This window comes from Haemaphysalis longicornis, unplaced genomic scaffold (assembly GCF_048455015.1).
Source record: "Haemaphysalis longicornis isolate Haplotype H1 unplaced genomic scaffold, Haemaphysalis longicornis Haplotype H1 scaffold_1, whole genome shotgun sequence".
Lineage (NCBI taxonomy): Eukaryota > Metazoa > Arthropoda > Arachnida > Ixodida > Ixodidae > Haemaphysalis > Haemaphysalis longicornis.
Genome location: NW_027526203.1, coordinates 35215744 through 35239367, shown reverse-complemented (window position 1 = coordinate 35239367; position 23624 = coordinate 35215744). Strand labels below are relative to the sequence as shown.

The 23624-nt window shown below is 48.7% G+C and overlaps 1 protein-coding gene across 1 annotated transcript; it reads right to left on the bottom strand.

The window, feature by feature from the left end:
- Positions 1 to 1096: 1096 nt before the first annotated feature.
- Positions 1097 to 23360, bottom strand: LOC144163244 (uncharacterized). Its single transcript, XM_077694153.1, has 5 exons — positions 23124 to 23360; positions 22924 to 23045; positions 21213 to 21265; positions 2010 to 2209; positions 1097 to 1380 (listed from the first exon to the last, which is right to left on the bottom strand). Exons 1-5 carry the CDS (start codon positions 23311 to 23313, stop codon positions 1097 to 1099), a joined length of 849 nt encoding a protein of 282 aa, XP_077550279.1. The 5' UTR covers positions 23314 to 23360.
- Positions 23361 to 23624: the final 264 nt, after the last annotated feature.

Below are 23624 nucleotides of genomic sequence, written 5' to 3'. Positions count from 1 at the left end.
CTTCTCACGAATATTGCACAAAATGTAAAGGCTGGGGGGAAATCGCACACATTCTGGCCTTGTGACAGCGAGTATCCGATCGCAAATCCCAGCATAAATTCTGCTGGGAAATCAGGTGGGCATCCTGGGCAATTAGGTGGGCATGGTGATCAATCGTGAAAACTTACCGGGGCAAAGTTTTTTAGAGCTGCGAGTTTGGTGGGAACAATGTCGGTAGGTTAGGTGGGCGCCTCGGCTATCCTGGGCAACACTGGCGTCCTTACTGATCAATGGGACGCACAAGAGGCATGCTGAATCAGTAGTGTTGACTAATCGTTTGCGATGGGGACGATCTGTTTTCTTCTTGGCATTGCCCACCGACGTTTGCCATTAAAATGCGCAACAGTGAAGGGCGTCATGAGCATTCTAAAAGAGCGGTATAGACCTCGACAGCGCCCATGCAATTGGTTGTGAGCGCAGCATTTTATATTCGCACGTAAAATATTTGGAAGCATAGCCAGCGATACACCTCCAGGCCTTGAAACGAAGCTTCACTTGAGTGGGCCGGCCTGCGTGTGCACAGGTGTGGATAACGCGAACTCAGCTAATATATCAACTGCAAGATGATATGCCGGGCTCTGCATATATATGAAAAGGTGCATATTAACTTCTGCTGGATGTAAGCCCTAGTGAAAATGTTGAACTGGGAATCCAACTGGTCCCAACTGGTCCCAGTTGAACTGGGTTATGGAACAATTCCCAGTTGGACCAGTTGCAAATGGTCCCAGCTGGCCCAACTGGGACCAGTTGTAACTGGTCCCAGTTGGCTTAACTGGGACCGGTTGCAAATGGTCCCAGTTAGCCCAATGGGGACCAGTTGCAACTGGTCCCAATTGGGACCAGCTGCAACTGGCCCCACTGATCCCACGAGCCCCAGCTACTCTCAGCTGCAGCCATTTTGGCCGCTCACTACCAGAAGCAACATGGTCTGCTCCTTCCAGCTGCCAAATGGTAGTGCTGGCTATATGTACTGCAGAAGAGAGCAGCAACAACCTGCACAACACAGCTTTACTTTCCTGGAATTTTTATTGGACTCTGGGTATTCCGGCCCCGACATTCAGTCTGAGAATGAGTTATTGGCGGCCAGGTCCTTGGGGGCCAGGTCCTTGGGTGCCAGGTCCTTGGCGGCCAGGTCCTTGGGGGCCAGGTCCTTGGGGGCCAGGTCCTTGGATGCTAGGTCTGTGGATGCCAGGTCTGCGGAGGCCAGGTTTCTGGCCACTGTGCTTAGCTTTTTCTGTGATTTTCGTACGTCTTGAATCTTCTCCGTGAGAAGGCGAGGCACGTTGGGGACAACAGCCGCGACATCAACTTGTTTTTGCTCGCCCCAGTACCGGAGCATGTCTGAAACAGGGACACACATGTAAAGCCAGAAATAGCAACTGAACATTACCTAGACAATCATAAAATTTCAAATATTATTAGGAATGTTACTAGTAACAGCATTTAGTGGGATTGTTTTAGTGACCATTGGTTAAAAACATTCTGCAATGTTAGGAAATAACTTGTTATACCCCAACCAACTGTGAAATTTAAACACTGCCACAGTTAAGGAACTTCTAAGTACCAATATTGATTGACTTTGGGGTTTAAAGCACTAAAGCTATACCCCAGTTATGAAGTACACTATAGTGGAGGGGTTCTGGACTAATTTTGACCACCTAGGGATTTTCGACGTGTGCCAAATTTCAACAGACATTTTTGCTTATTACCTCAATCTGAAAAGCAGCCACCGTGGCAGGGATCAAACCTGTGTCCTTGGGATCTGAAGCACAATGCCATAGCCACAGGGCCACGGCAGTGGGTAGCTAAGCTAATCATTTGAGCAATTTGGTTTCACTGTCTGCAAAGTGGGGCAACGAAGTGTAAAGAAAGAACAGCAAAGCTTTCAAGTTTCCCACATGCGCAATGCGGAATGCCAAAAGAATATTTCTGCAAGGAATTTGAACGCAACAAATGCCTCTTGAACTTACCTATCACCACGCTGACTTTCATGGGTGTCAGGGCAAGCTTCGCTGTCTCCCCAGTGGCCTTGCTTTTGGGCGCAGCCTGGCCACTCACACTCCTTCTTGCAAGTACTTCAGCCGTCCAAATGGCCTGCGCTGTATCCTTGCAGACCAAGGTCGGCTTCCTGTTAGTCAGCGGCTTGCGCGCCGCTAATGGTGACACCATTCTTCATATGGAACTGCATAAAAAAGTTATAACATGCTGTAACATGAAAACTCATAACAAGACAGTGTTTTCCCTCAGTCTGGCTTTGTGAACTTGTCAAACTAATTTCAAGTCATGAAAAAAAAAGCTACCAGGGCTGGGCTACAAAGCAGGCAACTCGGAAAGATGGCGGTCTCATATGTGCCAACCCTCTCAGCTTGTTTTCAAAATTGATAAATCTGTATTTTAAGAGCAAAGCTCTTCAGCAAATCATAATTTTTCATGTCCGCAGTTAAAATTACCATGAAATTGCCAAGCGCGTGCACGTGATCCACGGCCTCATGGCAACTGCCGGGCAGTTAACAAAACCGAAATGCCTAGCGCTCGTGCGTGCGTGCCTTGCGACGACAGCCCAGGGTGATGATGATGATGGTTTAAGTTTAATGGCGCAAGGCCGACATGGGCAAAGAGCGCCAAATACAAAGTTATTTGATAAGGAGGGAAATCGGATAAAGTCAGTTAAATACTATTAGCACGTCTGGTGTAAAGGGCCAGGGTGAAGAACGTGAGTGGTTAAAAGATAAATACGGTGGCTGGTGTATAGGACCAGGGGTAAAACTATGGGTGATAAGAGATGAGTTGTAAGAAATGAACTTCAGATAGGAACCTTAAGGTTCGCTGAACAGAGAACATGGCATCATCTCCTAAGAAGTATGACGGGTGTGGTGGAATATGTCGTGTGTGTAGTTGTGGGAAGTGTTTTCGTCGTGTAATGTCGAGTGCCTTACATTGTATGAGGATGTGGATCACGGATAGGGCCTCTCCGCACCTGCTGCACAGAGGTCTTGGAGACCCCGTGAGGAGGTGCGAGTGCGTTGCATGAGTGTGCCCTATCCGTAATCTAGCCAGGGCGACTTCAGTGTATCTATTACGTGTGTCGGTGGTGTATGGTCCCAAGTGTGGTTTTATTACGTGTAACTTGTTGTCTGTTTGTTCACTCCAGTGTGTTTGCCATGTTTTGCGAAGTTGTTGTCTGATGTGTGGTTTCACGTCGGTGTAGGGTAATGTGGTTATGTCTACTGTGTTCGTGAGTGTAGCAGCAGCAGCCATTCGGTCCGCTGCTTCATTCCCGGCTATACCACAGTGGCCAGGGACCCAGCAAAGAACCAGTTCAAATTTGCGTACATACACCGACATAATACCCTTGACTATTAGATTTACAACGTGATTTTTTGAAGACTTTGTTGACGACAACGCCCGCACGACACTGAGGGAGTCTGTATATATAATGGATTGAGGGATGTGACTTTGAAGGATATGATTAACAACAAGAAGTACACCATAAGCCTCTGCCGTAAAGATACTGGTATTACTGTTAAGAGTTCTAGTGACATTAAGGCCGGGACCATGCGCCGCGCAGGACACAGAGGTGGCAGTTTTAGAGGCGTCCGTATAAAATTCAGAAATTTGATACTTCTGCTGCAAATACAAGAAGTGCTGCAGAATTGCACATGTGGGAGCTCGGTTTTTATCTACATGTGTGAAGGATGTGTCGCATGATACAGGGCGGAGATGCCATGGTGCTATAAAATCTGTTTGAGAACATTGTATGGTGTCTAAAAAGGAGACAGAAAGCTCTGACGCTTCCTCTCTAACTCTGTAAGAGAAGGGCGCAGAGAACGATGGTCGGTTTAGGAGTAGTACAGTCATAGACGTATCATAAAAAGCCGATTTAAAAGGATGGTGTGGCATAGAGGAAATTTTAAAAGCAAAAAGGAGATCTGTGTATGCTCGCTGACGTTGTAGGTTCCACTTATTACACTCCACATAGAGGCTTTCGACCGGGCTAGTCCGGAAGGCGCCACATGCCAACCGCAGCCCCAGATGAAGCACTGGGTCCAGCATTTTGAGGGATGTCTTACTTGCTGACCCATAAACAACACTTCCTTAGTCTAACCGTGAACCTATCAGGCTGGTAAAAACACGTAAAAGAAGTTGTTTGTCAGTCCCATATGAAGAGTGGGAGAGAACCTTGAGTATATTCATGGCCTTTAAGCATTTATGTTTAAGTTGTTTTATGTGGGGAATGAACGAGAGCTTTTCATCAAGGACTACACCTAAAAACTTGTGTTCATTTCTGACTGGAATTGAGACACCATTGAGTTTGATGTCTGGATCCGGCCGAATGCCGCGCCTTTTCGAAAACAAAACACAAGTACACTTCACTGGATTAAATTTAAAACCGTTGCTATCTGCCCAGCCAGCTAGCTTGTTAACACCAAGCTGGACTTGGCGCTCGCAGATAGACAGGCTACAAGACTTAAAGGATAACTGCACGTCGTCAACATAGATTGAGCAGGAAATGGTTGGTGGCAGAGCCTTCCGAAGAGAGTTCATTTTTACAATAAACAAAGTGCAACTCAAAACTCCACCTTGCGGAACACCGTTTTCCTGCACATGAACTCTAGAGAGTGCAGTTCCAACTCGCACGCGAAACGTTCTTTCAGAGAGGTAACTGGCAAGCGTGTTCCACATGTTACCCGACATACCAAAGGACTTCAAATCGCTGAGGATGCCGTACCGCCAAGCAGTGTCGTACGCCTTTTCAAGATCAAAGAATACTGTCATACAATACTGCTTATGGAGGTAGGCATCTTTAATATACGAGTCTAACGCAACGAGTTGATCGTTCGTAGATCGCCCCGCCCTAAAGCCTGCCTGGCAGCTCTCGAGAAGACCGTTGTACTCTAAGAAGTACACGAGTCTCCTGTTTATCATCTTCTCGAAGAGCTTACACAGGCAGCTTGTCAGGGCAATGGGGCGATAACTGGCGGGAGAGGAAGGGTCCTTCCCTTCCTTTAGGAAAGCCACTACTATGGCCTCCCTCCAAGAACGTGGGAAGTGCCCCGAAAGAAATATTTTATTGTAGAGGTGAAGAAGTGTTTCAAGCGTGTCTGCATGTAAGTGTTGTATCATTGTGTATGAAATCCTGTCTGCACCTGGAGCTGAAGGTTTACATGTGGTCAAAGCAGCCTTCAGCTCATAAATTGAAAAAGGAGAATTGTAAGAAGTGTGCGACTTGTTGCTATCACGCAGTGACTTCTTCTCACATGATGCTTTGTGTTTAATGAAAGTGTTGGTGTAGTGTGCTGAACTGGACACGTGTTCGAAGTGTTGCGCAAGTGTGTTAGCCTGGTCTTCCAGTGTGTCCCCTGTTGTACTAACCAGGGGCAGGCTGTGTGTCTGTTGTCCTTTTAGTTTTCGTATTCGTGTCCAGACTTTGTGTGTGTCAGTGTATGAGTTGATGGAAGTGAGGAAGGTGCGCCAACTCTCCCTTTTCGCCTCACGACTCACTCGCTTCCCAAAAGCTTTTGCCCGTTTAAAAGAAATGAGGTTATGTGACGTGGGGTACCGGCAAAGGACACCCCACGCCTTGTTCTGGGCCTCTCGCGCCCGCCTGCAGTCCTCGTTCCACCAGGGGCTCCTTGGGGTGCGGGACCCACTGGAGGCCTGGGGAATGGACTTTTCGGCGGCGTCGACTATGTGCGCCGTGACGAGTTGGGCTGCTTCCTCCACGTGTAGGTGTTTTATGGTTGTGTGGTGTAGTTTAGATGTTTCTGTGAATGTACTCCAGTTTGCTTTTGATTCATTAAACCTGTTATGGGCAGATGGACTGCATGGGCCTTTACCTCTGTATGTTAGGGATGTGGGGAAGTGGTCACTACCATATGGGGCCGTGCCCACGCCCCACTCAAGACATGGAAAGAGAATTGCAGAACCAATAGCCAAGTCGAGATGTGAGTACGTATTATGTCCTAAGTTATGGTATGTAGGCTGTTTTTTGTTGAAAAGGCATGCTCCTGAAGATGTAAGAAATTTCTCTATCAGGCGACCTCGGGCATCCGTTCTGGAGGAGCCCCAAAGAGAGTTGTGCGCATTAAGGTCGCCTGTTAGGATATATGGTTCGGGCAGCTGGTCGACCAGCGCCTCGAAATCAGAGCTCGAAAGTGCATGATCAGGAGGAATGTAAATGGAGCACACCGTTACCAACCTATTAAATATTATTGTTCGAATTGCTACAGCCTCGAGGACAGTGTTCAGAGTGACAGGGTGGCAGGCTAAGGATTTCCGGGCGACAATTGCCACACCTCCTGAAGAGTGTGTGCAGCCAACCCTGTCCTTTCTGAATACCATGTACCTATTTAAGAAATTTGTTTGTTTAGAATTGAGGTGGGTTTCCTGGAGACACATGATACTTGGCTGACTGGCATGCAGAATCTCATACACATCGTCAATATTTTTAAGGAGGCCTCTGCAGTTCCATTGGATGATGTTTTCTGTTCCCATTATTTATGTTTAAAAATAACTGGAGTGTGTGTATGTGTTCATGTGTCGTCTTTCGGGGCTGTTACTCTGGGGTTAGGCTTTTTAGGCCTGTCTGTAGGCTTTAAAGTCGGTGGCCGCTCCTTGCGCTGCGTTGCAGGCAGGAACGGCCCAACATCCATCTCGTCGTCGGATGTCCGAGGGGTGCCCGACGGACTGGGCCCCCCAGACTTGGCCCCCCCTCGGGAGCCCTTCGTTTGAGCCGCCACCGCCGAGGGCGTCCGGGGCACCAGAGGTGGCACGGGCGGTGCGGTGACGGTGGGAGCCGGTGCGGGGCCCGTGGTGTCCATCACCTCGGAACCCTCCAACGGACTGGAGGATGGGGAGACAGAGGCGGGAGCGGCACCGGTCCCGACAGAAGTGGTTTGCACCACACCCCGCACGGGGCACCTTGAGTAATCTTGGTGACGGTACTGGCGATACCGCGGACCCCGAGCCCCCAAACATAAGCTGGATCCAACCGTGGCGATGTGTTTATAGGTGGAGGGTTAGAAACCACGAACGGTGGCCGTCGGAGCCCAGGTCAAGCTCCGGCGGATGGGCTCCCTGTCTGTTTACCAGGCAGGGAGCTCCGGGACCTCTTTGGCTACCAGGGTAAGGTCAAAGAAGAAAGTACCCCCGTCTCCCTGCTTTTCAATGTATCATATGGCATTTTCGAAACCCCCCCCCAGACGTGATCGGCCCCCGAAAAGGGGCCGCACCGAAGTTTCCTTTCCACCCCTACCAACTATGAACGTTCCAAAACATGACAACTATCCCCGTTTTTTGGTCCTCGAATCAATAGACAAATCCAAACCCGTCTCCTCCCAATCTGTATTCCTCGTCTCCAAGTTCCTTGAAGGAATCATTGGCAAATCTTTCGAGGCGAAAAAACTACGAACAGGCGAAGTGTTGGTTGAAGTCAAGACACAGCAGCAAGCCACAAATCTCCTGACCCAAACCCGCATGGCAGATCTGGACATCACTGTCACACCCCACCGCAGCCTCAACAGCTCGCAGGGGGTGATATCTCAGCCAGATCTGCTAAGTGAAACAGAGGCCGACCTTCTGGAAGGCCTGAAGGATCAGGGCGTAACAGCTGTCAGGAGAATCACCATCCGTCGCGACAATGTAGAAATACCAACAAAGCACGTAGTCTTAACATTCAGCAGTTCAAAACTTCCTGAGCACATCAATGCTGGTTTCATTAGGTGTGGTGTACGTCCGTACATACCTAACCCGCGCCGCTGCTACAAGTGCCAGCGGTTCGGGCACGCTACGACTTCTTGCCGCGGCAAACAGACCTGCGCAAAATGCGCCGCACACGACCACCCCACTGAAAATTGTGACTCCACCACCTTCACCTGCGCAAACTGTCAGGGGCCGCACGCGGCATGGTCCCGCAGCTGTGAGAAGTTTCACCAGGAGAAGAAGATAATTCACGTAAAAGTAACCGAGAACATCTCCTTCCCCGAGGCGCGAAAGAGGTTCGCCTCTTTCCCCCTGGGGAGGTACGCCGACGCAGCTCGCCGGGGGGCGGAGCGGCGTCTTGTTTCGGCGGGGACCCAGTACCGCGAGTCGGACTTGGTCCCGCCCCCGCCCCCCTCTGGGTTGCCTCAGGCAGCCCAACCCGCCTCCGCACCGCTCGCTGAGCCAGCAGCGGCTGTGGTGGCAACCACGTCTCGTGGGGATGCTGCTGCACCCACTGTTTCCTCCTCTCCACCGGCCCGAGGCGCCTGCGAGAGCCCGGAGGAGATGGAGCTGGAGGAAACCGCAGCAGTTCCCACCTCCGCCGCACCGCCTGTGCCACCCGGGGCGCTTCTGACGCCCTCGGCGGTCGCGGCCAAAACGAAGGGCACCGCAAAGGGTGCCCAGTCCAAGTCTAGGGGGCCCAGTCCGCTGGGCACCCCCTTGCCCTCAGATGACGACCTAGACGTCGAGCCGTTCCGGCATGCACCACAGCGCAAGGAACGGGCTCCGGCGTCCAGGTCAGTAGACAAAATGAAAAAGCCCCTTCCAAGAGTACAAGCCCCGAAAGCCGACACGTAAACACACACATACTCCAGTAGATCTAAACTTCAATGATGGGAAGAGAAAATATCATGCAATGGAACTGCAGAGGCCTTCTTAAAAATCTTGATGATGTTTATGAGTTACTGCATTCCAATCAGCCAAGTGTCATGTGTGTACAAGAAACACACTTAAATTCCAGACATACAAACTTTTTGAATAGTTACCAGGTATTTAGGAAGGACAGGGTTGGAGGTGGTACATCTTCCGGGGGTGTGGCCATCATTGCCCGAAAGTCCTTGGCGTGTCATTCTATCCTGTTACAGACCGTCCTTGAGGCTGTTGCCATTCGTACCATAATTTTCAATAGGCTAATAACTCTATGCTCAGTTTACATCCCTCCTGATTTCCAGCTCTTGAGCTCGGATTTCGAGGGCCTTATGGATCAGCTACCCACACCTTTCATTCTTTTAGGCGACCTCAACGCACATAACTCTCTTTGGGGCTCTGCTCGCACAGATGCCCGAGGTCGCCTTATCGAAAAATATCTAACATCTTCGGGAGCATGTCTATTCAATACAAACAAGCCTACATACCATAATATAGGACACAACAGTTATTCACACCTCGATTTGGCGATTGGCTCTGCAGTACTCTTTCCATCTCTAGAATGGGACGTTGGCACTAACCCATATGGCAGTGACCACTTCCCAACCACATTAACATACTTAGGTAAAGGCCCGAGCAGTCCATCTTCCCCTAACAGGTTCAATGAAGATAGAGCGAACTGGAGTACATTTACAGAAACATCTAAACTACACCACACATCCATTGAACACCTACACGTTGAAGAAGCTACCCAACTCCTCACGGCGCACATCCTCGACGCCGCTGAGAAGTCCATTCCCCACGCCTCTGGTGCTCCGCGCAATCAGAGGAGGCCGTGGTGGAATGAGGACTGTAGGCGGGCGCGAGAGGCCCAGAACAAGGCGTGGGGTATCCTTCGACGGTACCCCACGTCGGGCAACCTTATTTTGTTCAAACGGGCCAAGGCGTTAGGAAAACGTGTGCGCCGTGAGGCAAAACGAGAGAGTTGGCGCACCTTCCTTACATCCATTAACTCATACACAGACACACACAAAGTCTGGACACGAATACGAAAACTAAAAGGACAACAGACACACAGCCTGCCCCTGGTTAGTACAATAGGGGACACACTGGAAGACCAGGCTAACACACTTGCACAACACTTTCAACACGTTTCCAGCTCTGCACACTACACAAACACTTTCCTGAGACATAAAACCACTTGTGAAAAGAAGTCCTTACATGACAATAACAGGTAAAAATCTGGTTACAACTCTGAATTTACTCTTTATGAGCTGAAGGCTGCCCTGAGCACATGTAAACCTTCAGCTCCAGGCGCAGATCAGATTACATACACAATGATACAACACCTACACCCAGATACTCTTGAAACACTCCTACACTTATACAACAACATATGGCTTCTGGGGCACATTCCGAAATCTTGGAGGGAGGCTATTGTAGTGGCGTTCTTGAAGGAGGGTAAGGACCCGTCTTCTCCCGCCAGTTACCGACCCATCGCCCTCACAAGCTGCCTGTGCAAGCTTCTCGAGAAGATGATTAACAGGAGACTCGTGTACTTCTTAGAATATAATGGTCTTCTCGAGAGCTGCCAGGCCGGCTTCAGGGTGGGGCGATCCACGAACGACCAACTCGTCGCCCTTGAGTCGTATATAAAGGATGCCTTTGTCCACAAACAGTTTTGTGCTACGGTCTTTTTTGATCTTGAGAAAGCCTACGACACTGCTTGGCGATACGGGATACTTAGAGACCTGAAATCATTCGGTGTTTCGGGCAATATGTTTAACACTCTTTATAGCTACCTGACAGAACGAACCTTTCGTGTAAGAGTTGGTACTGCCCTTTCAAATGTTTTTGTGCAGGAAAATGGTGTGCCTCAAGGTGGCGTTTTGAGTTGTACGTTGTTCATAGTCAAGATGAACTCACTTCGAAAGGCGTTGCCACGAACCATTTCCTGTACCATGTTTGTAGATGATGTCCAAATATCTTTTAAATCGTGTAATATGTCAATTTGCGAACGCCAAGTCCAGCTTGGTGTTAATAAGCTAGCTGGCTGGGCTGATCAGAACGGTTTTAAGCTAAACCCAGTTAAGAGCACTTGTGTTGTGTTCTCCAAAAGGCGTGGGATCAGGCCAGATCCAGACATCAAACTGAATGGTGTCTCGATACCAGTCAAAAAAGAACACAAGTTCCTAGGTATAGTCCTTGATGAAAAACTTTCCTTTATCCCCCATATCAAACAACTAAAACAAAAATGTATTAAAACACTGAATATTCTAAAGGTCTTGTCGCATCACTCGTACGGTGCTGACAAACAACTGCTGCTGCGAGTGTTTACCAGCCTGGTAGGCTCGAGGTTAGACTATGGGAGTGTTTTGTATGGTTCAGGAAGGGAAACTGCTTTGAAAATGCTCGACCCAGTGCAGCACTTGGGCCTTCGACTTGCGTCTGGTGCTTTCCGGACTAGCCCCGTGCAAAGTCTATACGTCGAGTGTGACAGATGGTGCCTGGGGTACCAGCGCGAGTATGTCGATTTGCTATATGCTTTTAAAGTTTCATCAATGTCTCACCATCCCATTAAGTCTATAATGAACGATACATCTACATCCCAACTGTTTTTAAATCGTCCATCTATTTCTGCGCCTTTCTCGCTCAGGGCGAGGGAGGAAGCCTCTGAACTTTCTGTCTCGTTTTTAGACACTTTTACAACATCTCTCATTGATTCTATAGCCCCATGGCATCTTCGTCCTGTATTGTGTGATTTGTCCTTTACGCAATTTAAGAAAAACACGGTGCCCACAACTGCCGTTTTGCAGCATTTCATGCATCTCCAGGCGAAATATGGGGCAACAGAATTTTTTACTGATGCTTCAAAAACATCCATTGCGGTGTCTTGTGCTGCACACGGACCCAATTTTAGTTCTGGTAAAACCATGCATGTGAATTCTAGCATTTTTACAGCGGAGGCATATGGTATACTCCTTGTTTTAAATCACATCAATGAACATAATATCGCAAACTCCATCATTTTTACGGATTCACTAAGCGTCGTGCGCACATTATCATCCCAAAGGTCTTCCAAAAATTACATTGTCAATCTCGTTTTTAAATCTTTGATGTCAGCGTATGCGTCAGGTCTGAATGTTACCATCTGCTGGGTTCCAGGCCACGCTGGCATCGCGGGCAATGAGTTTGCTGATGAAATGGCCGCTGCTGCTGCACTGAGAAACACTCTAGACATAGCAACAGTACCGTACACTGACATGAAGCCAGTCATCAGACAACACCTACGTAAAACATGGCAAACACACTGGAGTGAACAGTCAGACAACAAGCTACATGTAATAAAGCCACACTTGGGACGATACACAACTGACTCACACAACAGACACACCGAAGTGACCCTAGCAAGGTTACGGATAGGCCACACACATGCAACACACTCGCACTTGCTCACTGGGTCTCCAAGACCCATGTGCAGCGGGTGTGGAGAGGGCCTATCCGTAATCCACGTACTCATCCAATGCAAGGCACTTGACACAACACGACGCAAACACTTCCCACAACTGTACAGACAACACGTTCCGTTTCACCCATTGTACTTTCTAGGAGACGAGCCGATGTTTGCCACCAAGCTTGTTTTTAAGTTTCTCACCGATGTCAATTTTTTACATCTCATCTCTTATCATGCATCATGACAACCTGGCCCTTTACACCAGTCATCTTCATTAGCTTGTTTTGTTTTGTGTATGTTTATTGAAACCCTCTACTTTTACTTTCACATCGCTGTCATGAAATCACTTTTGTTTGGCGCTCTTTGCCCTTAGCTGGCCTTGCGCCATTAAAATCCAGATATCATCATCATCATCATCATGGTTTGCACCACAACCGCTGCTGCCTCAGCAAGCGGCGTGGTGCCGGGTTGGGCTGCGTGGGGCAACCCAGCGGGGGGCGGGGGCGGGACCAGGTCAGACTCGCTGAACTGGGTCCCTGTGGAAACCAGACGCCGCTCCGCCCCCCGGCGAGCCGTGTCTGCGTACCTCCCCAGAGGGAAAGAGGCGAACCTCTTTCGCGCCTCTGGGAAGGTGATGTTCTCCGTGACCTTGATGTTAATTATCTTTTTTTCCATTTGGAATTTTTCACACTTGCGGGAGTACGTTGCATGCGGCCCCCCCCCGCAGTTTACACAAGTGAGAGTTTCGGATGCCCCGCACGGGGCACCTTGAGTAATCTTGGTGACGGTGAGTGGCGACACCGCGTACCCCGAGCCCCCCATACTGTAGCTGTTACCGTGGCTGGAAGTTGAAAGGTGAAGGATTAGAAGCCGTGAACGGTGGCCGTCGGAGCCTTGGTCAAGCTCCGGCCGATGGGCTCCCTGCCTGTCTACCAGGCAGGGAGCTCCGGGACTTCTTTGACTACCAGGGTAAGGTCAAAGGAGAAAGTACCCCCGTCTCCCTGCTTTCCAATGTATCATATGGCATTTTCAAAACCCCCCCCAGACGTGATCGGCCCCCGAAAAGGGGCTGCACCGAAGTTACTTTTCCACCACTTCCTGACTTGAGTCCTCCGAAACCAAACAACTATCCTCGCTTCATCGTGATGGAATCTGTAGACCAATCAAAACCTCTTGCTTCAGAGTCGGTATTTCTCATTTCAAAGTTTCTTGACGGTATTGTTGGAGGGTCGTATAAGGCCAAAAAACAACGAACCGGTGAAATTCTTGTCGAGGTCAGTAGCCAGGATCAGGCCAACAAACTCGTTGCTCAAACCAGCATCGCCGATCTTTCAATCCGAGTCACGCCCCACCGCAGCCTAAACAGCTCCCAGGGCGTGACCCCGCACGGGGCACCTTGAGCAATCTTGGTGACGGTACTGGCGATACCGCGGACCCCGAGCCCCCAAACATACGCTGGATCCAACCGTGGCAATGTGTTTATAGGTGGAGGGTTAGAAACCACGAACGGTGGCCGTCGGAGCCCAGGTCAAGCTCCGGCGGATGGGCTCCCTGTCTGTTCACCAGGCAGGGAGCTCCGGGACCTCTTTGGCTACCAGGGTAAGGTCAAAGGAGAAAGTACCCCCGTCTCCCTGCTTTTATACTATGCTTTATGGTATTGCCTAAAACCCCCCCAACCGTGATCGGCCCCCTAAAAGGGGCCGCACCGAAGTATCGTTTCCCCCATTGCCATCTTTGACATTTCCTGAACCAGATCATTACTCTAGATTTCTTGTCATGGAGTCCCTGAATCCAACCCACCCTCTTGCATCTCAGTCAGTCTTCTTGATCGCCAAGTATCTTGAAGCCATAATAGGAAAATCATATCAGGCCAAAAAACAAAGAACTGGTGAGAACTCCTCATCGAGGTACATGACAAGCAGCAGTCCACAAAGCTTCTAGCTCAGACTAGACTGGCTGATCTAGACATCCGCGTCACACCCCATCGGAGCCTCAACAGCTCGCAGGGTGTGATATCCGAGACAGACCTCCTGAACGAAACGGATGCGGATCTCCTTGCCGGCTTGAAGGATCAGGGCGTCACCGCCGTGAGACGCATCACAATCCGCAGAGACGACAAGGAGATTCCCACCAAGCACATTATCTTGACCTTTGACCGCGCAGTTCTCCCACAACACATAAATGCAGGTTTCATCCGGTGCTCAATACGTCCCTACATCCCGAACCCGCGGCGCTGTTTTAAGTGCCAGCGGTTCGGGCACGGTACGAACTCTTGCCGTGGCCGAACGACGTGTGCGAAATGCGCGGCGAATGATCATCCAAGCGATAATTGTCCATCCAATACCCTGTCTTGTGTGAACTGTGGCGGGCCGCATGCAGCGTACTCCCGCAAGTGTGAAAAGTTCCAACTCGAAAAAAAGATCATAAACATTAAGGTAACCGAGAACATCACCTTTCCAGAGGCGAGAAAGAGGTTCGCCTCTTTCCTTCTGGGGAGGTATGCCGACGCAGCTCGCCGGGGGGCGGAGCGGCGTCTGGTGTCCACAGGGACCCAGTTCAGCGAGTCTGACCTGGTCCCGCCCCCGCCCCCCACTGGGTTGCCTCACGCAGCCCAACCCGGCACCACGCCGCTTGCTGAGGCAGCAGCGGTTGTGGCGCAAACCACTTCTGTCGGGACCGGTGCTGCTCCCGCCTCTGTCTCCCCGTCCTCCCGTGCGTTGGAGGGTACCGAGGTGATGGACACCACGGGCCCCGCACCGGTTCCCACCGCCGCCGCAACGCCCGTGCCACCTCTGGAGCCCCGGACGCCCTCGGCGGTGGCGGCTCAAACGAAGGGCTCCCGAGGGGGGGCCAAGTCCGGGGGGCCCGGTCCATCGGGCACCCCTCGGACATCCGACGACGACATGGATGTCGGGCCGTTCCTGCCTGCAACGCAGCGCAAGGAACGCGTCCCGACGCCAAAGCCTCCCGACAAGCCAAAAAAGGCGAGAGTCACAGCCCCGAAAGACGACACATAAACAAACACACACACTCCAGTAGCTCTCACACAAAATAATGGGAAGAGAAAACATAATTCAATGGAACTGTAGAGGCCTTCTTAAAAATCTTGACGATGTATACGAACTACTGCATGCTAATCAGCCAAGTGTAATGTGTGTTCAGGAAACACATTTGAATTCCAAGCACACAAATTTCTTGAATAGTTACATGGTCTTCAGAAAGGACAGGGATGGCTGCACACACTCTTCTGGCGGTGTGGCCATAATTGCCCGGAAATCCTTAGCCTGCCACCCTGTCACTCTGAACACTGTCCTTGAGGCTGTAGCAATTCGAACGATATTATTTAATAGGTTGATAACGGTATGCTCCATCTACATTCCTCCTGATCATGCACTTTCGAGCTCTGACTTCGAGGCGTTGGTTGACCAGCTGCCCGAACCATACATTCTTACAGGCGACCTTAATGCTCACAACTCTCTTTGGGGCTCTTCTCGCACGGATGCCCGAGGTCGCCTGATAGAGAAATTTCTTACATCTTCAGGAGCATGCCTTTTCAACAGTAAACAGCCTACATACCATAACATAGGACACAACACATACTCATATCTTGACTTGGCGATTGGCTCTGCAGTTCTCTTTCCTCTTCTCGAGTGGGGTGTGGGCACTGACCCATATGGCAGTGACCACTTCCCCACCTCACTAACATACATAGGTAAAGGCCCATGCAGTCCATCTTCCCATAATAGGTTCAATGAAGCACGAGCTAACTGGAATACATTTACAGAGACATCCAAACTACACCACACATCCATAGGACTCCTACACGTTGAAGAAGCTACCCAACTGCTCACGGCGCACATCCTCGACGCCGCCGAAAAGTCCATTCCCCACGCCTCTGGTGCCCCGCGCAACTAGCGGAGGCCGTGGTGGAATGAGGACTGCAGGCGGGCGCGAGAGGCCCAGAACAAGGCGTGGGGTGTCCTTCGTCGGTATTCCACGTCGGGTAACCTCATTTTGTTCAAACGGGCCAAGGCGTTAGGAAAACGTGTGCGCCGTGAGGCAAAACGAGAGAGTTGGCACACCTTCTTGACATCCATAAACTCTTACGCAGACACACACAAAGTCTGGACACGAATACGAAAACTAAAAGGACATCAGACACACAGCCTTCCCCTGGTTAGTACAACAGGGGACACACTGGAAGCCCAGGCTAACACACTTGCACAACACTTCGAACACGTGTCCAGTTCAGCACACTACACAAACACTTTCATGAAACACAAAACATCTGTAGAAAAGAAGTCCCTGCGTGATCACAACAAGTCGCACACTTCTTACAATTGTCCTTTTTCAATTCATGAGCTGAAGGTTGCTCTCAGCACATGTAAGCCTTCAGCTCCAGGTGCCGACAAAATCACATACACCATGATACAACACCTACACCCAGACACTCTTGAAACACTCCTACATCTATACAACAACATATGGCTTTCGGGGCACGTTCCTCGCTCATGGAGGGAGGCCATAGTGGTGGCTTTCTTGAAGGAAGGAAAGGACCCTTCCTCTCCCGCCAGTTATCGTCCCATTGCCCTGACAAGCTGCCTGTGTAAGCTCTTTGAGAAGATGATAAACAGGAGACTCGTGTACTTCTTGGAGTACAGTGGTCTTCTCGAGAGCTGCCAGGCAGGCTTCAGGGCGGGGCGATCTACAAATGACCAACTTGTCGCTCTTGAGTCATACATAAAGGACGCTTTCATTCACAAACAGTTTTGCACAACGGTGTTTTTTGACCTTGAGAAGGCATATGACACCGCCTGGCGCTACGGGATCCTCAGTGACCTGAAGTCATTTGGTGTCTCAGGGAACATGATGAACATTCTTGCTAGTTATTTGTCCGAAAGAACTTTTCGTGTGAGAGTTGGTAGCGCACTCTCAAGGGTTCATGTACAAGAAAACGGCGTTCCGCAAGGTGGAGTTTTAAGCTGCACTCTTTTCATAGTTAAAATGAACTCCCTTGGGAAGGCATTGCCACCTACAATTTCTTATTCCATGTATGTAGACGACGTCCAGGTATCTTTTAAATCATGCAATATGTCCATCTGTGAGCGTCAAGTCCAGCTCGCTGTCAAAAAACTTGCCAGCTGGGCAGACAAGAATGGGTTTCAACTTAATCCAGAAAAAAGCACCTGTGTTGTCTTCTCCAGGAAGCGTGGGATCCATCCGGACCCAGACATTACACTTAATGGCGTTTCGCTTCCTGTGAGGAAGGAACACAAGTTTTTAGGAGTGGTGTTGGATAAAAACTTACATTCATACCTCACATTGAGCAATTGAAACATAAATGTCTAAAGGCTCTCAACATTCTTAAAATCTTGTCCCACCAGTCTTATGGAATGGACAAGCAACTCCTCTTGCGTATTTTCACAAGCCTAGTGGGGTCCCGATTGGACTATGGAAGCGTCATTTATGGGTCTGCAACAAAAACGGCACTGAAAATGCTCGACCCAGTGCTGCATCTGGGTCTTCGCCTTGCATGTGGTGCTTTTCGCACTAGCCCAGTCGAGAGCCTCTACGCCGAGTGTGATAAATGGTCCCTATATCACCAGAGGATTTACATGGATTTGTTGTATGCCTCGAAAATCATGGCCCTGACTAACCACCCTTTTAATTCCACCATTAATAACACATCCTCACAACAACTGTTCTTAAATCGTCCATCCATCTCTCTGCCCTTTTCACTTAGGGTAAGAGAGGAAGCCTCTGAGCATGAGGTACCCTTTTTAGACATTCACAAGACACCCATCACTGATTTTATACCACCATGGAATCTGCGCCCTGTGCTCTGTGACCTGTCTTTTACGCATCTTGATAAGAACAGGGCACCAAGAATTGCGATTCAGCAGCATTGCATGTATCTGCAGGATAAATACAGGGCTGCAGAGTTTTTCACTGATGCTTCCAAAACGTTCACTGCGGTGTCTTCTGCTGCTCATGGACCCAATTTTGAAGGAGGTAGAGCCATGAATGCAAAGACAAGTATTTTTTCGGCAGAAGCATATGGCATCTTTCTGGCTGTAAATCACATAGTTGAACATAATATTCCTAAATCTATCATCTATACAGATTCGCTGAGCGTCGTCCATGCATTATCATCCGGAAAGTCATCGAAAAACCATGTAGTTAACCTTCTCTTGAAATCAATTATGCTGGCGTATTCTTCAAACCTTGAGGTGACTGTGTGTTGGGTGCCAGGCCACTCTGGCATCGGCGGAAATGAACTGGCGGATGAAATGGCCGCCCATGCTGCACTTCGAAACACTGTAAACATAACAACACTACCTTACACAGACCTCAAGCCACACATAAGACAGCAACTCCGTAAAACTTGGCAAGCAGACTGGAGCGAACAGACAGACAACAAACTACACATCATAAAACCACACTTGGGACAATACACTACTGACTCACACAACAGGCACATTGAAGTTACCTTAGCTAGGTTACGGATAGGCCATACGCATGTAACGCACTCGCACCTGCTCACGGGATCTCCAAGACCCCTGTGTAGTAGGTGGGGGGAGGGCCTATCCGTAGTCCACATACTCATACAATGCAAGGAACTTGACACAACACGACACAAACACTTCAGAGAACTCTACAGACAACATATTCCCCTACATCCATCGTTGTTTCTGGGTGACAATGCCATGGTTTCTGTGAAACGCCTTTTTAAGTATTTGTCAGATGTTAAGTTTTTAAACCTCATTTCCTATCATGCGTAATCACATCTGGCCCTATACACCAGCCATCACCATTATCTTTTTTGATCTTACTATGTCCGGTTTACTCTTTTTATACCTACCTGTTGTGGTAATCACTTGTTTTCATTAAATAACTTCTCTGGCGCTCTTTGCCCTCGTCGGCCTTGCGCCATTAAACACCAACCATCATCATCATCATCAGAGTTTCGGATGGGCAGTTCTCGCTCGGATGATCGTGCGCCGCGCATTTTGCACACGTCGTTCGGCCACGGCAAGAGTTCGTACCGTGCCCGAACCTCTGGCACTTAAAACAGCGCCGCGGGTTCGGGATGTAGGGACGGATGGAGCAACGGATAAAACCTGCGTTGATGTATTGTGGAAGAACTGCGCGGTCGAAAGTCAAGATAATGTGTTTGGTCGGAATCTCCCTGTCGTCTCTGCGGATAGTGATGCGTCTCACGGCAGTGACGCCCTGATCCTTCAAGCCAGCAAGGAGATCCGCATCCGTTTCGTTCAGGAGGTCTGTCTCGGATATCACACCCTGCGAGCTGTTGAGGCTCCGATGGGGTGTGACCCGGATGTCGAGATCAGCCAGTCTAGTCTGAGCAAGAAGCTTTGCAGACTGCTGCTTGTCATTTATTTCAATTAGGAGTTCACCAGACTTTTGTTTTTTGCACTTATACGATTTTCCTACTATGGCTTCAAGATACTTGGCAATCAAGAAGACTGACTGAGATGCAAGAGGGTGGGTTGGATTGATGGATTCCATGACAAGAAATCGAGAGAAATTATCTGGTTCAGGAAATGTCAAAGATGGCAATGAAGGAAAAGATACTTCGGTGCGGCCCCTTTTCAGGGACCGATCACGTTTGGGGGGGGGGGGGTTTAGAGAATGCCATACATCATAGTATAGAAGCAGGGGACGGGGGTACTTTCTTCTCAAACCTTACCCTGATAGCCTGAGAGGTCCCAGAGCTCCCTGCCTGGTAAACAGACAGGGAGCCCATCCGCCGGAGCTTGACCTGGGCTCCGACGGCCACCGTTTGAGGCTTCTACCCTTCACCTTTAAACACATCACCACGGTAGGTTACAGTTTATGTTGGGGGCTCGGGGTCCGCGGTGTCGCCAACACCGTCACCATGAATACTCAAGGTGCCCCGTGCGGGGGACAGCCCAGGGTCCCCTGCGCACTTTTGTCAAGCCAAGCATACCCAATTAGGGATATTGGAAAAGAAAAAAAATCTCCAGCATTTGCCATTATCGTCGCCACACTTGCTTGGAACGAGAAAGACGTGTCATAGCATACACCCCTCCAAGGTGATGTCCAATGATTATCACTCATTAAAAAGATCACACTTATAGCAACAATGATGGAGTAAAGGTCCTTGCGGCAGCAGCAAAGAAGCAAATCGGATGCATTCGTGGCCTTAAACCATCATGATGGCTTTGAAGGTTGCGTACAGCTTCACTAAGTCTTACCCGTTAGTGCGAGCTTCCTTCATTTTTCTGTGCATTATTTTACTTGCTTCCGAAAGGAACAAAATAAAGCCTATAAACTTTAATTTCCCAAATATACAGTTTCCCCTAGCAGTGCCTGTGATCACTCTTTGTTACACATGGGATTGCCATACTACAGCAGTGCAACAGGCTTGATTGAGCTACAAGATGCTAGCTGTGCTGGACATGCTAACTTGACATGCACACATAGTGTTGGCAACGACAGCACTCGGAGAACAAAGAATATGCTGTTCAGCATGTTAAGAATTCAAAATTTATGGAAACGAGCTACGTACTACAGGATGACAGTTTCTATCTTTGTCCACTACAATAAATCACCAGCCATCAAGTCCCGCAACCTGAACAATGAATTGGTGCTAAAGAGTGAAAGGCTGGTACTCACGCGACCACTTTCAGTGTACGAAAAGTCCTCCACTGAAAAAAAAAGTGACATTGAAATGGTTAGACAAATCAATAAAAACACCTCCAGTTCTTGTTGGGAAATTTTGGTTTGCTGTTTGGGAAACTGTTTGCCGGCAAGTGGTACTTGTAGGTAAACAGTTATAACAAAGGTCCTTGCACCTCAAAGGTCCAACAAAGGTCCTACACCTGAAGAGAACTCAAATTGGAGCCTTAAAAAATTAGCCACCAAGCTCGGGTCACAGTTAAACAAATTGTGCAGTGAAGTTCACTTACTGTGAGCAGGAACGTCGATGGCTGCATCTGGAAGATCTGCAGCACCTTGATAAAATAAGAGAAAAGGTTACAAACTATTTAAATGCAAAATTACAGCCAAACCAAGGTGAAATACATGCTTATAAAAATTTACTTGCACTTCCTTCTGCTGCGGCAGCACTTTGAGGTTGGTGCACTTCAGCCCGAGGCACTGCTGAACATGAGACACACAAAGTGTTCAAATCTTTTTCCCGTGATACTAAACTTTAAGAAGCAAGACTTGCCTGAGCTTGCTGGCATCATGTCAGCTGGCCGTGTAGCAGCTGGCCGTGTAGGTGGTGTATTTACTGTGAAAAATGTTTGGTTTGCATAAATACATTTACTTGAATCAGATATAAGCCAAGAAAGAAAAGATGAATGGTGGCTGCAACTTTTCATGAACTGGCACATTACAGGTAGCCCCTCAAATTAAGCACACAACACTCTCAGACAATTGGTAAACAGAGAGTTCATCTGCTCGTCTCTAACTTTACTGAAGATGACATCCATAATCAATTCACAGAACAACCTTTGCTTCTAGCCATGCAAACCGGGATGGTACACATGCATGCATGTGGTACTTGGCCTTACCCAGACATGCATTTATAAAGTTGTCCACAAACGGTTTAAATAACCTTAGGTTGCATATTGAACACTTTTGCTGTAGGCTACTTCTAGGAAAGCTAAAAAAACAACTGCATGCTTTACTCATTCTAAGCTCTCAATTTTTTTTACACTGCCTGATATGGTAAAGCTTACCATCTGCAACTTCCCGGACTTGTGCTGGTTGTGCAGCTGTTTCAACGGTGTGGTCGTCTTTCTGATGATCGACTACAAACAAGAATTTCATGGCATATAATATTTCAAATAAAAAAATATTACTTTAGCAAAAAAAAAATCATCACTCACTGTTGAAAATTTTGGCCTCGAGGCATTTCTGCTGTGAGGCCAAAAGTTCAAGCAGAGCCTTGTTCTGCTTCTCCAACTCCCGGGCCCTCTCTCGCCACACTTTTTTACCCTTCAGGGCCTCTTGTAGCTCAGTTCGTGAGCACAGGTTGTCATCATCGTCGGTGTCCGAAGACATGTCATCCGCAGCGGGTCGCTTCCCCAAGCGCAGCTTTTTTGTCTAGTCCAAAGAGTAATACAATTGTTACAAATAAGGTCACTCAAATCTTGGTATTGATCCACAAGAATAGGATCTTACCACACTGCGTCCTTGAGAACTGCCAGCCGTCCCAGTGGAGGCAGAACTGGCAGAACTGCCAGCCGTCCCAATGCTCTGGAGGGCGTTGTCGACAGTTTTCCTCAGCATTTTAGTGTATGAAGCAGCCTTCGCAGCTGCTCGAAACTGTTGTTTGCGTTTCTAGCAAATTAAGAAGAAAAGAAAGCATTGAAAGCGTCAAGCACATTATACAGTTAACGCAAGGGGACATACAAGGACGTTTGTTTTGCAACGCCTCACGCTTTAAGGACACATGCAGCTTAGACGAACAACAAAAATACATGAGACCGTACCCATATAGCTTAATTCACTTCATACTGCCCTGACATAATGGAACGCATGATATGCCGAATATCTATGCTCTATCTGTACTCCACAGTACCGTTAATTAGCTCTGCAAACGTCATGTACAAATCGTAGTCTATATATTCACGCCCTGACGTACACGCTGGAACACGATACCTAATCTGTATGCTTCAACTCAGTAGCTGTGTACAGCGCCGTCAATTCTTACGCGTATACTCACAGTTCACAAACTATCCCGTACAGCTTGTAGTCTCCCTATTCAAGACAGTAATGAAGGATGTTGTCTATGCCGGACTGCTTACCAGAATATCCTTTCGAGGATCTCCGACCGCCGGCTCATCGCTGCTGTCTTCATCACGGTCATGGACTTTGGGAATCGGCAGCCTCTTGCTCGCCAAGCGAGCGTCCAGCTCTTCTTTCGTTGCTACACAATTAAAATGGCCGATAAGACAAATGAATTACGGTGTTGACCGAGTGAATGTCGCCGAAGTAAAAATCTTACCTGCCAGCATCAGCACCTGGGCGCGGTACATGCCCGTGTTAGCTTCCACCGGGTCTTGCCAGTACACATTGTACAAAGTACTCTTACTGAAGTCACGCTCATCTTTGGGCTTAAAGTTTACGATGGCGTCCACAGGAACAATGTGGAGACGCTTGTCTTCATCATCTATAAATCTTACAACAGCGTGCATGGCACTTTGCGAAACGAAAACAAAAATATTCTCAGCAATTAAAAAAATGAACAGATTGCTGCAATAAAGAAAGAAAAACGCGACGAAACGACAAAGACAAGCGCACGCTAAGACGGGCAGGGCGAACAGAAAGAAATCGCATCCATGGAAAAACGCCACCAAAACGCAAAACGAGGTAACACTAGCGACCACTGGCGGACAAAACGACGCCACTTTTGCGCAGTTAATTTTCACTATGCTTTGGCGATACGAATATCGCCGGTTAAGAACGGTGAACGTGTTTTTTTTTGCGTGCGTGAGTGCGTGTTATA

What these genes read in the sequence shown, in the direction of transcription:
- LOC144163244 (XM_077694153.1), bottom strand. Translation starts at nt 23,313, where the DNA reads ATGCACGCTGTTGTAAGATTTATAGATGATGAAGACAAGCGTCTCCAC. An exon ending in CCAGGTGCTGATGCTGGCAG is followed by an intron (nt 23,046 to 23,123) that starts GTAAGATTTTTA and finishes TTAATTGTGTAG; the next exon opens with CAACGAAAGAAGAGCTGGAC. An exon ending in GAAAGTCAGCGTGGTGATAG is followed by an intron (nt 1,381 to 2,009) that starts GTAAGTTCAAGA and finishes TCCCTGTTTCAG; the next exon opens with ACATGCTCCGGTACTGGGGC.